The sequence below is a fragment of the Callorhinus ursinus genome, unplaced genomic scaffold, assembly GCF_003265705.2.
Source record: "Callorhinus ursinus isolate GAN/ISIS: 27379988/994484 unplaced genomic scaffold, GSC_fseal_2.0 scaffold73, whole genome shotgun sequence".
In the NCBI taxonomy this organism is placed as follows: Eukaryota; Metazoa; Chordata; class Mammalia; order Carnivora; family Otariidae; genus Callorhinus; species Callorhinus ursinus.
The window spans coordinates 1,258,068-1,270,763 of NW_027397135.1; the positions used below are offsets into that span (position 1 = coordinate 1,258,068).

Here is a 12,696-nt window from a genome sequence, read left to right on the forward strand (position 1 = left end):
GTCTTGTGCTCTTTAATCATATGTCTAATTAAAGATAAGACAAGAAGTAAAGACCCATATGCACATCTTTACTGTACTTTATAAATAGTGTTGTTGCTGATAAGAACAGTCTTGCTAAGATAACTGCCAAATGACCAGGTCAAAATTCCTCCTGATTTCTCTGACCTTCCCTTGGGTATTGTCACTGTTTTCTCCTTTGGTGGGCACTGGCTCTCCCTGGTGCAACTTTCAGGTTTTCAAGAGCTTCAGTAGCATTTCAGGAATGAAAGCATTGCCATAGTATCCGTTTTTAAGTCGGCTGACATTTTTTTCTTTTATTTTTTTTTAATTTAAATTCAAGTAGCCAATATAGAGTACATCATGAGTTTCAGATATAGGGTTCAGTAATTCACCGGCTGACATGCCCACAATCAGTGTGAGAAATAGCAGCCACCAGCTCTCAGAACTAAACCAAGTTTATAGTCTATGGGAAGGTGTATATTGTGCTCACAGTTTTAAATCCTCCCTCTGGTAACTCATCAAATTTTCTCTTCTCTTCCAAGTCTTCTTTCTTTCTTATTTATTTATTTATTTATTTATTTATTTATTTATCTATCTATCTATCTATCTATCTATCTAACAGAGAGAGAGTGAGAGAGAGAAAGAGAGAGAGCACAAACAGAGGGAGCAGCAGGCAGAGGAAGAAGCTGGCTCCTCACCAAGTAGGGAGCCCAATGTGGGACTCGATCCCAGGACCCTGGGATCATGACCTGAGCTGAAGGTAGACGCTTAACCGACTGAGACACCCAGGCATCCCCCAAGTCTCCTTCTTGCATTCATTTCTCCTCTACTTTGCAAGTGTTCTCAGTGAACAAAGTCCCATGACCCACAGGTACTCCTTTTTTAGTATTATTGATCTTAATGATTGAGGTAAAGACCGTCCCTATTTTACCTGTTTTTAAAATTGCAGATGGGAATGGCTTAGAAAATACTCGCTAATATTCACGATTAAGTCATGTTTAATTTGTAAAAAACCCACTGAACTATGGGCCCGAAATGCTAACATTCTAAGAAAAACATAAAGAGATGGTACCTTTGGCTCACACTTGCCCCTCTCACAGGCAGTGATGAGAGATAGTCGGGGGAGAATGACAAGCTTAAATCTCTTGGTCACATAATTGACAGTTATCAAGCCCCAAAAGTGGGGAAAGAGGACAGAAGTGATACCCAGCAGGGTATAATTCTCAGAGCCTCTCACTATCCCTGCCAACCTGCTCGGGGGCCACAGGCCCTCCCTTCCCCTTGGATTAAAGCTCAGGCTCTTGCCCCACGACTTCTCGTAGGCACTCAAAGAAACTCAGTCTTCTAGAGTGACGTTAAGGTGCCAACAAGATGCCCTGTTCCCTGACAATAATCAACACTTGGAACCTAACTTAAACTTCCCACAGCCCCCAGCAGCGTCCCCAGGCGGGCTTCCTTCCTGCTGCTGCTGTGGGAAAGGGTAGCCTTTCCCTGGTGGAATGATTCTCCTTTCTTCAGCTTGCTAACTCCGTTCCTGACAGGGCAGGTTGAAGTCGGGGGAGGACAGATGGGCATAAAAATGGCCCTCTGTTGAAGTGCTAAGAGACGGCCTCCGCCCTCTGGGCCAGCAGATGGCTCAAGCCAGCTCTCTCATGAGGTCGTCTGAGGCCGAGCTGGGACCTTCCAACAGCACAGTGCTATGGGCAAGGGCCAATGCAGTATAGCCCTCTCTCTCTGTCTCTCTCTCTCTGTCTCTCATCCCTCTGCTTTCTCTTCCTCTCCTTTGCTCTTCTTTTTCTCTCTTCCCTCTTCAGCTCAAAAACCACAGCCTCTCACCTTTAGATTCTTTAGGTGTATGTTCCCCAAATTTGAGGGGACGATATTTACTCAACCACCTTTACTAACCTGGAGGTGAGGAGAAACTCCCGATGCCCCACCCCTGGGACTGAGGAAGACACACAGAATTTCAAAATCTTTCTGTGTCTGCCCTCTGAGTTCTTGAATTGTCTTACTGGTTTTCAGCAGCATAGTCTAGTCCCTCCCTTGGATTGCAACAGCTACTGAATCTTGGTGCTTCAAAGGAAACTTCAGGTTAGCATTCTGTTACAAGACAGGGAGGATTTAATTATTTTTCATGGTGAACTACTGTTTTCTGTTCTTCATGGTAAACTATTTTCATGGTGACATCATAATACTCAGAATAACACAAAGGAGCTTTTACAAATTAGTACAAATGCCAGGAGTCACCACACTGGCACGTAAGCAAAATTAAGTTATGAACGAACACTTATTGAACACCTATTTGGTTGGTGAAGCAGTGTTCCGTGCTTTGTGTACATTATCTTATTTCATCCTGACAATATCCTTATGAAGTGGGCGTCGTTATTCCCATTTTACAGATGAATACCCCGAGGTTCTAGGAAGTGAAGTAATTTGCCAACGATCTCCCACGGGTTACTGGCAAAGCCTGGGCTTGAACCTGGCCAGTGGAGAATTTTATTCCTCTATAGACCTATCCTAAATTGTATTAAGGAGAATGATCCTTAATGGCTCTTAAGAAGATTTCAGAGAAGAGGATTGTTTCTATTGATGCTATTGCTGTCTTTACAACATCCGGCTTTCATGCAAATTATCCTTCTCCCAATGTGACCGCAAGTGACACTGTGAAGATCCTGGCACCTCTAATTCTTTACTCTTGTCTGTGAGTGTGTTTCCAAAGTCGAAAACCAATAGCGAAGCATCCAACGGGGATCCTAATTCTAACTGACAGCGGGAAACATTGAGTAGATAGATATTCCCAGGGGTAGAGCACCTCTCAATACCCATAACACAAGCGTCAAAACGTACACCTTTTAAGACATTCTGTTTCACAGTTGCTCATTAAAGAGCTACGTGTCGTCCTTTTTTTGCAAATTGCTCTAAGATAATTTGTCTCATCTCCTGGGCTTCGGTGATGCCATTTTTAGGCACTGCCATTCCCGATGCCCATACCCAAGCCAGACATTGTTAGTCACTAGTGGTGCTGTATTTTTCCCAAACCCTGAGACCTCCAGAGTTCGGGGAAGCCACAGCCAACTGATTGGCATTGCCTCCGAGATTAAAGCCAAGGGTCCTTAGTTGAGCATCTCCCTCTTTTGAGCTCCATCATCTGCTTATCTTCATGCTTTTATTCTTCTCTGGTTCAGATTCTCTGCTAAAGCCCCTCTCAATATCCATGCCTCTCTTTTTCCCCATCTTGGACAGAGCCAAATGCAAGAAGGCACGACTGCATCTCGGAAAAATAAATTTTGTTTGGGGAATAATTGTTTTCTCCTACCTTTCGTGGAATCAACATCCTAACTGGAGCTGCCAAAATAATTCTAAGTGGGTTTAACCTTACAACTGGAGGCAAGTGAGATCACTGACTGTGTTATAGAAAGAAGACAAAATCCTCCTTCAGAGAAAGAGGGAATGGCTATTGCCAGACCACAGAGGAAGGGGAAGGTGATGGGCTGCTTCCATCCTGGGGATCGCTCACCACCCGCTCCCTGGCTCTCCGGTGCTCTTTGTTCGATGCTAGTGTTAACAAAAGCCTCTTGACCAAAAAATGCTGAGGTTACACAAATATTTGGCAAAGAATTGTCTCTGCGGATGGATTGAACATGCTGAGAAAGTCACCGATTTACAGGATGGACAGATTTCCTTTTCTTAAAGATATGTGCAACAAAATTACTTGTCATTCTGACATCTGCAAACACATTCTCTGAGGCAGAGTTTAACAGCATGTCATAGACAATTACCTGTGGCCCATCAGATGACTTGTCTGGGTGCCCTGGGCTTCAGTGATGCCAGCATCGGCTGCGGCTGAGGACACCACATGTGGGCAGTGAATAAATTCAGTGCACATTATCCTCCATCGGTCCTAATTCGTCCCTACTGAGCACCTCAACTAGCACGAAGTCCGTAAGGGCACTATGATGATAACCCGGTGACCCCAAATTGCTGAGATTTGCTACAGTCCCAAGATAATCTTTATGATGGCTAAAGTCCTAATTGCCACTGAATGAACAACAGTCACTTTTATGTGTAAGCCACCCAAACTTCTACGGAAACAGGGATACATGTGCTAATGAACACTAGTAGTCATTTTAACTATATTTTTTAGTTGCTCTTACGACACTTCATTTTAGGTTGTGGTTTATGCTCATAACTCCTCCAAGGAAAAAGACAGGTGGACACGAGCAACAACAACCAAGGAAGTCCCCTGTCGAAGAGGCCAGAGCTCTTTTAGGTCACAAGTTATCATTACAATACAAGTAAGGGCCCAGGCCTGGTTAAAGCATTCATGAGAAGATGAGTCATTACTGCTAGGGCCAGGGCAAAGACATCAAGGATCATTGCAAATGATGCCTGAGCTATTTGCTGTGGGATTGATGGGGCAATAACTTCACCCAAAAATTTCTAATGTTGCAACCAAGGCATAAAGTAGGCCATGCGTTTTGAATTGCAGTGGAAGTCAACGAATCCAGCAACCCCTCTGTCAGGGATTCATGGAGGCTTTTTGCTTCACCCTTAGCCAACTACAATAGCATCCGGGTGACTGAGCTCCTCTCCAGAGTCTCTCACTGCTTCAGTCTCTTCTCTCCACACCTTTGTCTTCACACCAGAAATAGTTCCATTTCTGTGCTCCTTTCCACCCCCTCAAAAACCATCCTTGAATCCCCTTGCCTGGAGGGGATTTGACACCTTCCATGCTGACCTGTCCCTGCTCCACTGTCTCAACTGTCTTGCTTGAAAACTAGTCAGTGCACCATCCCCCGTGTTTCTCACATGCAGCTAGTCTCTCATTTGGAATGGTTTCTCTGCCCTCCTGAATCCCACCCAATGCTCGAGGCTCTGCCCTGCCCCCATTTCTTCAGTCAAGTCTCCCTTAACCACCCTCATCATTCTTCCTCCAATAGCGCTCATTCATTCCCAGTATGCCTTGGAGCATTCATCACATGGATATAGAGATTCTTATCAGGTAGTGCTTGCCACTTGTTTGGTACTTATCATTTCTCTGTTGAATTGATAGAATCTTGGCATGCAATGTGCCTGCCTTGTTGCCCCCTCCTCTGCCCCCAGTTGCATCTTTTTGGTCTTCTCCATGGCGTATGATGCCACACTCCCTGCAGAAAAGAGCCTGCAGGCAGCAGGCTGCTCTGCCAAAGTCAGTTCTCTCGTATAGTTAATGCCTTGACCAGGAGTCACAGTCTACTGGCTGGCCTTGTTCGCTCAGCAACACATCTTTCAATCAGGACTCTCCTAGCTGCAAATCCTGAGCTCTGGGAGCCAGAAATGCAAACTCCAAAGGCTAGTCTTCGGGCTACAGAGCTCTCGGAAGCATCCTCTCTCACTTTGCCCTCCAGTCAGAGTTCTCCTAACATCAAAGATCAGTTTTAATTTCCTGATTTCCTTGGAATATGTGTAGATGTAAATACTTCCCTTGAATATCAAAAGGCCTCTAATTTCAAATACAATTTCCACAAGTAAAACTGCCAACTTTACGCAAGTGCCAAGGGCCTCATACCATGGCTGCCCCGGCATCTCTGGCTTCCTTGTTGAGATCTCTCTGGCGTCAGGATCCGAGGAAGCGTTTTGGTGAGGTCTGTGGAAGTGCTGAGAGGAGTCGGGGCCAACCGAAGCAAAACAGGCACATCTGGGAATTTGTAGACAACACAGTGTGTGATCATCTCTACCCTCGATGAATGGGAGCACGCTGGGGGATATTAGGAAACCCCCATAGTGCACTGCCAAGTTCATGATGTGCCCAGATGGTCATCCCAACTCCCCTGCAAAGGGGAACAAGAATGAGAAATGCACAGCTTCACAGAAGGCTTCCAGACCTTGGAACTGTCCAACCCCACCCCCCCAGCTGGCAGACAAACCCTCCTTGCTAAAGGGCCCCTCCAGCCGTGCAGTCCCAGATCCCTCTGGCTCTGACATGAGTGCTGTCCTGCCCTCCACAAGTGATGCTGGGGGCCCCAAAAGAAGAGAGGAGCTGGTGGGGGAGGAGATGTAAGTGGCCCCATGTTTTAGTAATGTCAAGCACAGTGTTTGGAGCGAGGATGCACTTACAGGAAAGGCTGGTGAGTCGTTTGCATTTGCTTTTCCTCTTTCCAGCGGGAAAGCAGGCCAAGCATCTCATTACTGCGAGGGGAGCAGAGACTCGTGTCAATCTTCTCAGAGTAGAATGCCTCCCAGCATCACAGTGAGCTCTGTAGCTGTCAGGCACTGTGCCTCAGCGGAAGCCTTCTCCCGGCTTACTTACTCACACGGGCTCCTAAACACGCTGACATGCTGCCTAAAATAGAACCCACAACCCTGCCACCTAAACGAATCGGCTTCTCTTGGCTTTCAACTCAGGCCAGTCCAATGGAGTGGGACTTCTCAGGCCGAAGACACGGGGAGGCCAGAGTGGACCAGTCAGAGTGGGTGTGGGAGAGGACCCTGTTCCCCAGGCCTCTCCACACTGCCTGTGGGGTCAGAGGAAGAGCCTCTGAAGCCTAAGCTGCTTCCTGCAAGGCCACTCATCAATGCAGTACTTAAGTGCTCTCATCTATCCATGTGGACTCCTGATCTTGCTGGCTGGGCCTGCTGGGACGGGCTCACTGCTGTTGCTGCAGCCCGGACCCCACAGGCTTGCTCAGGGAGACCCGCAGAGCTACTGACTCTCTAAGAGCCTGCTGATCGCTTTCGCAGTCATTCCGTGACCTTCATCGGCATCCACGGACAACTGCCCCCAATACTTAGCATGCACACAGCTCCTCCAGCAGCGCCATCCCACGGGGGCTTCTGCTGTGGAAGCAACGGCCTAGTGAGGAGGGGGCCCTCCCTCCATTGTGATCCTCCGCACTGAAAGGTGCGCTCTTGGGGTTCTCCTGCGGTTCTTGTTGCTTCTGGAATCCTAGTGATAGCAGAGTCTAGAAGCCATTCATTCAAAAGACATGTGTGGAGAACCTGTGTCCAAAGCCCCCTCTGGAGTGCTGCAGGGGCAGAAAACAGAAGCATTTATAAACTCAGACCACAAGCATTGTGTTGTCTGGAGGGAAATTACAAACGGGATGCCGTGCCCTCCCTAAGAGTGGGTCCTCGCCAATGTCCTCCATGCGGTGGGAACCAGATGACATGATGGAAGAGTCACCATCTGGGGCTCAGTGGACCTGGACTCCAGCTCTGTCACTTACCAGCACCTACATCAAGTGACAGGTGAGCCTACGCGGTCTTACCCACTTAAAGGGGGCGGGACTAATGTGCAGTTGCTAGCGGACGTAAGAACGTGGAAGGAAATGAAACCGTGGATGTAAAAGCACTTCCGGAGACAGTATTAGGAATATGTCTTGGTGGCCCCAAGGATGCATTACCACAGTTCGCATCTGGGAGGGGACCCTGGAAGGTGACTCAAAGAGCAGCGCTGCTGAACCATCCCGTGCCGTGTGGAGGGGAAAGCATCCAACCACCAGCTCCGTGACTCCCCTAGAAGAGTCCGTAACTTTGGAAGACACATCATCTTTTCATTCTGTACTAGCAACATATGAATGTGATCTATGTTTCCAGATCTCAGAGACACCCTGACCATTTGCTATCCTGCCTATGTGCCCTTCCTCCTTAGCACCGTGAGTGGGTCCAGCGAGGTCCCTCCTGCAACACTCCGCCTGATCCCTTCACTGAAGCCAGACGCCACTAGATGCAAGCAGAAACCTTATCTTCCACCTGCCACAGAAGCCCTGAACTTCTAACCCTTAAGATCCAGTTTCAAACACATTGTCTAAAAGGCATATTTTCAAAATTTCCATCTTCGGTTGCCATTCCAACTCTGTTTTAGAGTTGCAAGCATTTGTTTGTGATCCCAATTCTCTCAAGCCTTCAGAAAGCTGAGGCTCCTTGAGTTGGTAGGTGGCAGAGCTGGGAATGGAATCCCGTCTCCCTGACGCCAGAACCAGGGTGGTGAGGTGCACTCTTGCTGGCGTGCCAAGGACCTTGAGGGAGGAGTAGGATGAAAGGTAAAAGGATGCAGGGATGGAGACAGTAGATGAGGACAAGGCAGGGGAAAGGATGTGAGGGAGCACGCTGGGTCTGAGGTGCTCATCTGGGGAAGAGATGTGGCTCTCCTGCTAGACGAGGGTCTTGGTTGCCATGAGAAGTCCATCTTCTAGCTGGTTCTGAGACAACAAAGCAGATGTCTGTGAAATCCCAGGTTTGTGTCCTCACTGAAGCTTGGTTTTACTTTCAAGTAAGATGCTTTCCCCTGCCTTTCCATGCACCCCATTCATGTGTGCTTATCTCTCCTGCAGATGCTCATGCCCTGCCACTGTCTTCCACACCCACATCTCCAGATCTGGTCACCATGGTCTCTTGATGGGCTCTCGGGAGCATCCTGCACAGAGCAGGGCATGAGTGGTCTTCGGTTGCATGTGCAGACCCAGAGCAGAGCCCAGCACCTCACCTTTGGGCCCGTCTCTTGCAGATTATTGGGACCATTCCTCTGATGCCGAATCCAGGGCCATCGAGCCAAGCGGCGAGCGGCACTCAGGGCCTTCAAGTGCAGCCCATCACCCCCCAGCTCCTGACCAACGCCCAGGGCCAGATCATTGCCACGGTCATCGGGAACCAGATCCTCCCAGTGATCAACACCCAGGGCATCACACTCTCACCCATCAAGCCCGGCCAGCAGGTAACGGCCCCACGTCCAGGCAGCCGTGGCTACCTGGACCCCCCCTCCTTACCGCTCGTCTTCTGTTTGGTCTCCATCAATGAAGAATAATTTTTAAATCACAAAATATTCCAACCTGAATCCTAACATATCAATAATTTCAAAAGGCAAGTAGTTCTTTTTTCATTCTTAGAGAATATAGGTAAGAGCTAGCTCTCTAATCCAAAAATATGAATATATTAAGTTATAAACCAATAGTGGCCTACAATTCAATAGTGATGCGTCCTTACTTTGACACTGATGGTACTTAATTTTCAGACAATTTTAAAAGGGTTCAAGAAGAAACCAAGACCATTTATGCCTTAACTGTAAATGAGAAAAAAAAATTACTCCATTGCACAATAAAGCAGGGATTATCCCATAAGAGGGCAGGTGTATACAAAGTTTAATATCATCACAGAGGTGGGAGTGGCCAACTTTGACTGAAGAGTTTTGAGTTCTCACAGATAAAATGATTTGGGGCTGAGTCTTGATGAATGAAGATGGAGCAATGATGGGATCACAGTACGCCAGGCCACGGGAACAGCAGGTGCAAAGCCAGGGGAATATGAAGGAGGATGGAGTGTTGTGAAACAGAAGAAAGGCTCATGTGATTGGAGTGCAGGGGGTGCTGAGGACAGTCATGGAAAGGGCTCCATAATCAAGCTGGAAAGGATGGACTTCGTCTTTGTGTGATCTTGAACACATCATGCATCATCTCTGTGCCCGTGTCCTCATCTGTAAAATGGGGATAACCAGAACCTGACTCACAGAGTGGTTGTGAGGATTCAAGGAGTCAATCTATATGAAGTGGTTAGTGCCTGGCACACAGGAAGCCCTTACATAGTCATGATGATGGTGATGACCATCTACTCTGCAGTCTTGGGAATCTGTGAGAGTATTCCGAGGGAGGAATGACATGCTCAGCTTCATTTTTCAAGAAAACAACTCTAACTCGGGGAGCAGATGGAGGCTGAGCTGAAGTGGTGAAACATCTATTGTAAACAAACCATTTAAGAGACTATAGCAAAACACAAAGAGGAATTTATGAAAGCATGCGCTGGATAGCTGAAACGAAGGGTCTGGAATTGTAGTAGCATCCAGGACAGGATCTGAGAGTCAACGAGTGCATACGGTATAGCTGAGAACAAATCCAACATCCAGAAAAAATCAGGAGGAGCGAGAAAAGGAAGGAAGATGAAGGAGTCACTTGGGGAAACAGCTTTTAAGGAATGGAAGAGGAAGGGAGAGATGGAAGAAGTGGCCAGTTAAGGAGAGGAATCCAGAGGGTCACGATCTAGCATCCAAGAGTTTTTTAAAAGTAGGTAGTGGACACAGTGTCAAATGCTACAGAGATGAAATCAGGTAAAGCAATGGAGAAACATCAATTCCTCTCTTGCTTTGTTGTAACACTTTAAAGTCTGGAGCTGCTCTGTTTGAAACATTTTGAAACCAGCAGCTGGGTGAGTCAAAAAGCAAAAGTTGGAAGGGCTAAGGCTCAGATTTGCAGTTGAAGGGTGCACTAACAAGAAAGGTGATGGGAGGAGAAGATAAATATTAACAGTGAGTACGTGACTGAGTAGATGGCCTCACGGGTTGTTGGAAAACTATAATGTAAAGCGTCTTGCAAGGAAATAAAATACGAAGGAAAAAGGAAGAAGAAAGCACTGCTCAGTTCTTCATCATTTGTCTGTAACAAAGTAGAAGTGTCTTTCCAGAGATCTCAGCCATTTGGCTTCTGATCCAACCATGCATACAACCCACTCTTGGTGGCACTCGAAGACTGTGCTTGGAAAATCCAGTTGCTTGTTCAATAAATATTTTTAAAAATTTGTTTAGTATATATATTTATTGACCACCTGCCATTTGTCAGGCACTGTACATGGAAGCTAGGCTGGTGGACGTGACAGATACCATGAGCCCTTCCTTCATGGAGTTCACAGTCTAGCGAGGAAGATGGACATTCATCAAAGACTTGCACAGATATGTACCTGAGATCTATAGTAAATGCCATGAGGAAGCAGTGAGGGGATCTATGAGTAGATCAAGCAAGGATACCTTCTTCCACTGGGGAGTGAACACTAGGTAAAACCAAGTCAGGTCTGAACACACTTCCCAGAGATGGGGGCTCTGGTCTTATGCCCTATGGCTCTCCCTCCAAATCTAAACCACTGCCTGGAGAGCCAAGGCTCCCAGCACCCCTCTTCTTCCTCAGCTTAATCATACTCAGTGGCTCACTCCCTGCCAGATCTATCACTGAGGACTTCCCTCCCCTCTCCTCACCCCTATCTCTCAGCTAGCTTATTTCTTTTACTATTTACAAGATGCCATCTCTACCTTCTAAATGGTTCCCTAAATAAGGTAAGAGCCTCTATCTTTTATTGGCTTTTTAAGACCGATTTCTATGTGTTCAAACTTATGCTAAAATTATCTCTAGGGGGAAAAATGAGATCAGCCTCTTTTCATACAATCTGCTGAAAACTATTTCTGTCAGTAAAGCCAAGTTGTAAATTGCCACAAAGGTGATGAATTAATTAGAAATCATCAACATTTAATACAAAACAGCTCTCATTCTCACCTTGGATTTCAGAGGAGGGCGTGTAGGTGATAGACGATTCCAGTTACATAAAATTACAGCTCTAGATTTGAGGTAGGATGGTTTTAATCCAGGAGAAGGACCTAGGCAAGAAATGGCCAAAAAAAAAAAGGCAGATATGGTGCCATTCCTCCACTCTTTGTCCAAAGTAGACATCATTGATCCATTTCCGCCACTGTGGGAACATGTGGTCCTCTGCTGCTCTAACGGCCATGACTGTCTTCTTCACAGTAGAACTGGAGAGCTAGTAACTGGTAAGAAACAGCCAGCCCCTTGGGGGTGTGCCTTGCAAGTCCACTTCGTGTCAATTATGAGCAGCATCCCAGAAAGCAGGACTGTCCTGGACGGTGTACATGAGTGCTGACAGGACATGTGAACACAGCTGGAGAAGAGTGGCATACGAACCTTCCTGAATGTCCAAGTCACAGCAGGCGCCCCCGGGTCCGTCCTTCTTGTTGCAGCCATGTGCACATGGTCTATTCTAGTCCCAGAAAGATCGAGGGAACCAGTGGGGAACCTGGTTAGAAATATCAGGAAATGGTGGAAAGAAACGAATGGCTATTGTTATTTCTTGGCACCAGCTCTGAAACACCTTGAAGCACCCCGGAACATATAGTAGAGCGCTAACAAGTTGGGTGAATTGACAGGAGATGCGCAAGTCTGAGTCCTGGATATAAAAGCTGGGATCCTAGAGGGGAGGGGGGGAGGGGGATGGGTTATCCTGGTGATGGGTATTGAGGAGGGCACGTTCTGCATGGAGCACTGGGTGTTACGAACAAACAATGAATCATGGAACACTGCATCAAAAACTAATGATGTAATATATGGTGATTAACATAACAATAAAAAAATTAAAAAAAAAAAAAAAAGCTGGGATCCTGAGATCATAAAATGCCCAAGAGTCCAAAAGTAAAAAGCCCAGAGCTGGAGGTATAAGGATAGTAGTCTTCAATTTTTTTCTTTAAATACTACCCTTTACATTGAAGAAATATAATACAGACAACCACTAAAAAATAAAGGATTTCTATCATACAGTAGAGAAGTTTCTCAATTTATTTTTTCATGTGATTTATGACAAATGCCTGCTCTCACAAGAGCATAGTTCCAACAGTAAAATACATCATAAATTACAGGAGCAGAAAGTTCCCTAACTCACACTCAGAAGGGAGTTCACTTTCACGGAGTGAAGTACCTTGGACCAGATTACCCGGGGTGACTTGTTTTAATTTAATGAAAAAATTACATCTTAACTTCATTTTTACATCTGCCTAGCATTAATTAAAGGAACCTGAATAAAATCTAAGAGTGGACCCTCAACTACTCTTGATGATGATTTATTCCAATGATAAAAGATTGAGAACCTGCAAAGTTATCATCTGGAATGCAAGCA

General features: G+C 46.3%; 1 protein-coding gene across 2 annotated transcripts in view; it reads left to right on the forward strand.

Annotated features, from left to right (window-relative positions):
• Window positions 1-12,696, forward strand: part of POU6F2 (POU class 6 homeobox 2) — a 485,531-nt gene that overhangs the window by 450,933 nt on the left and 21,902 nt on the right. For both annotated transcript variants that reach the window (XM_073886904.1, XM_025853180.2), the window contains exon 7: window positions 8,486-8,692. In XM_073886904.1, the coding sequence (XP_073743005.1) occupies window positions 8,486-8,692 (207 nt within the window). The remainder of the gene's footprint in view (window positions 1-8,485; window positions 8,693-12,696) is intronic.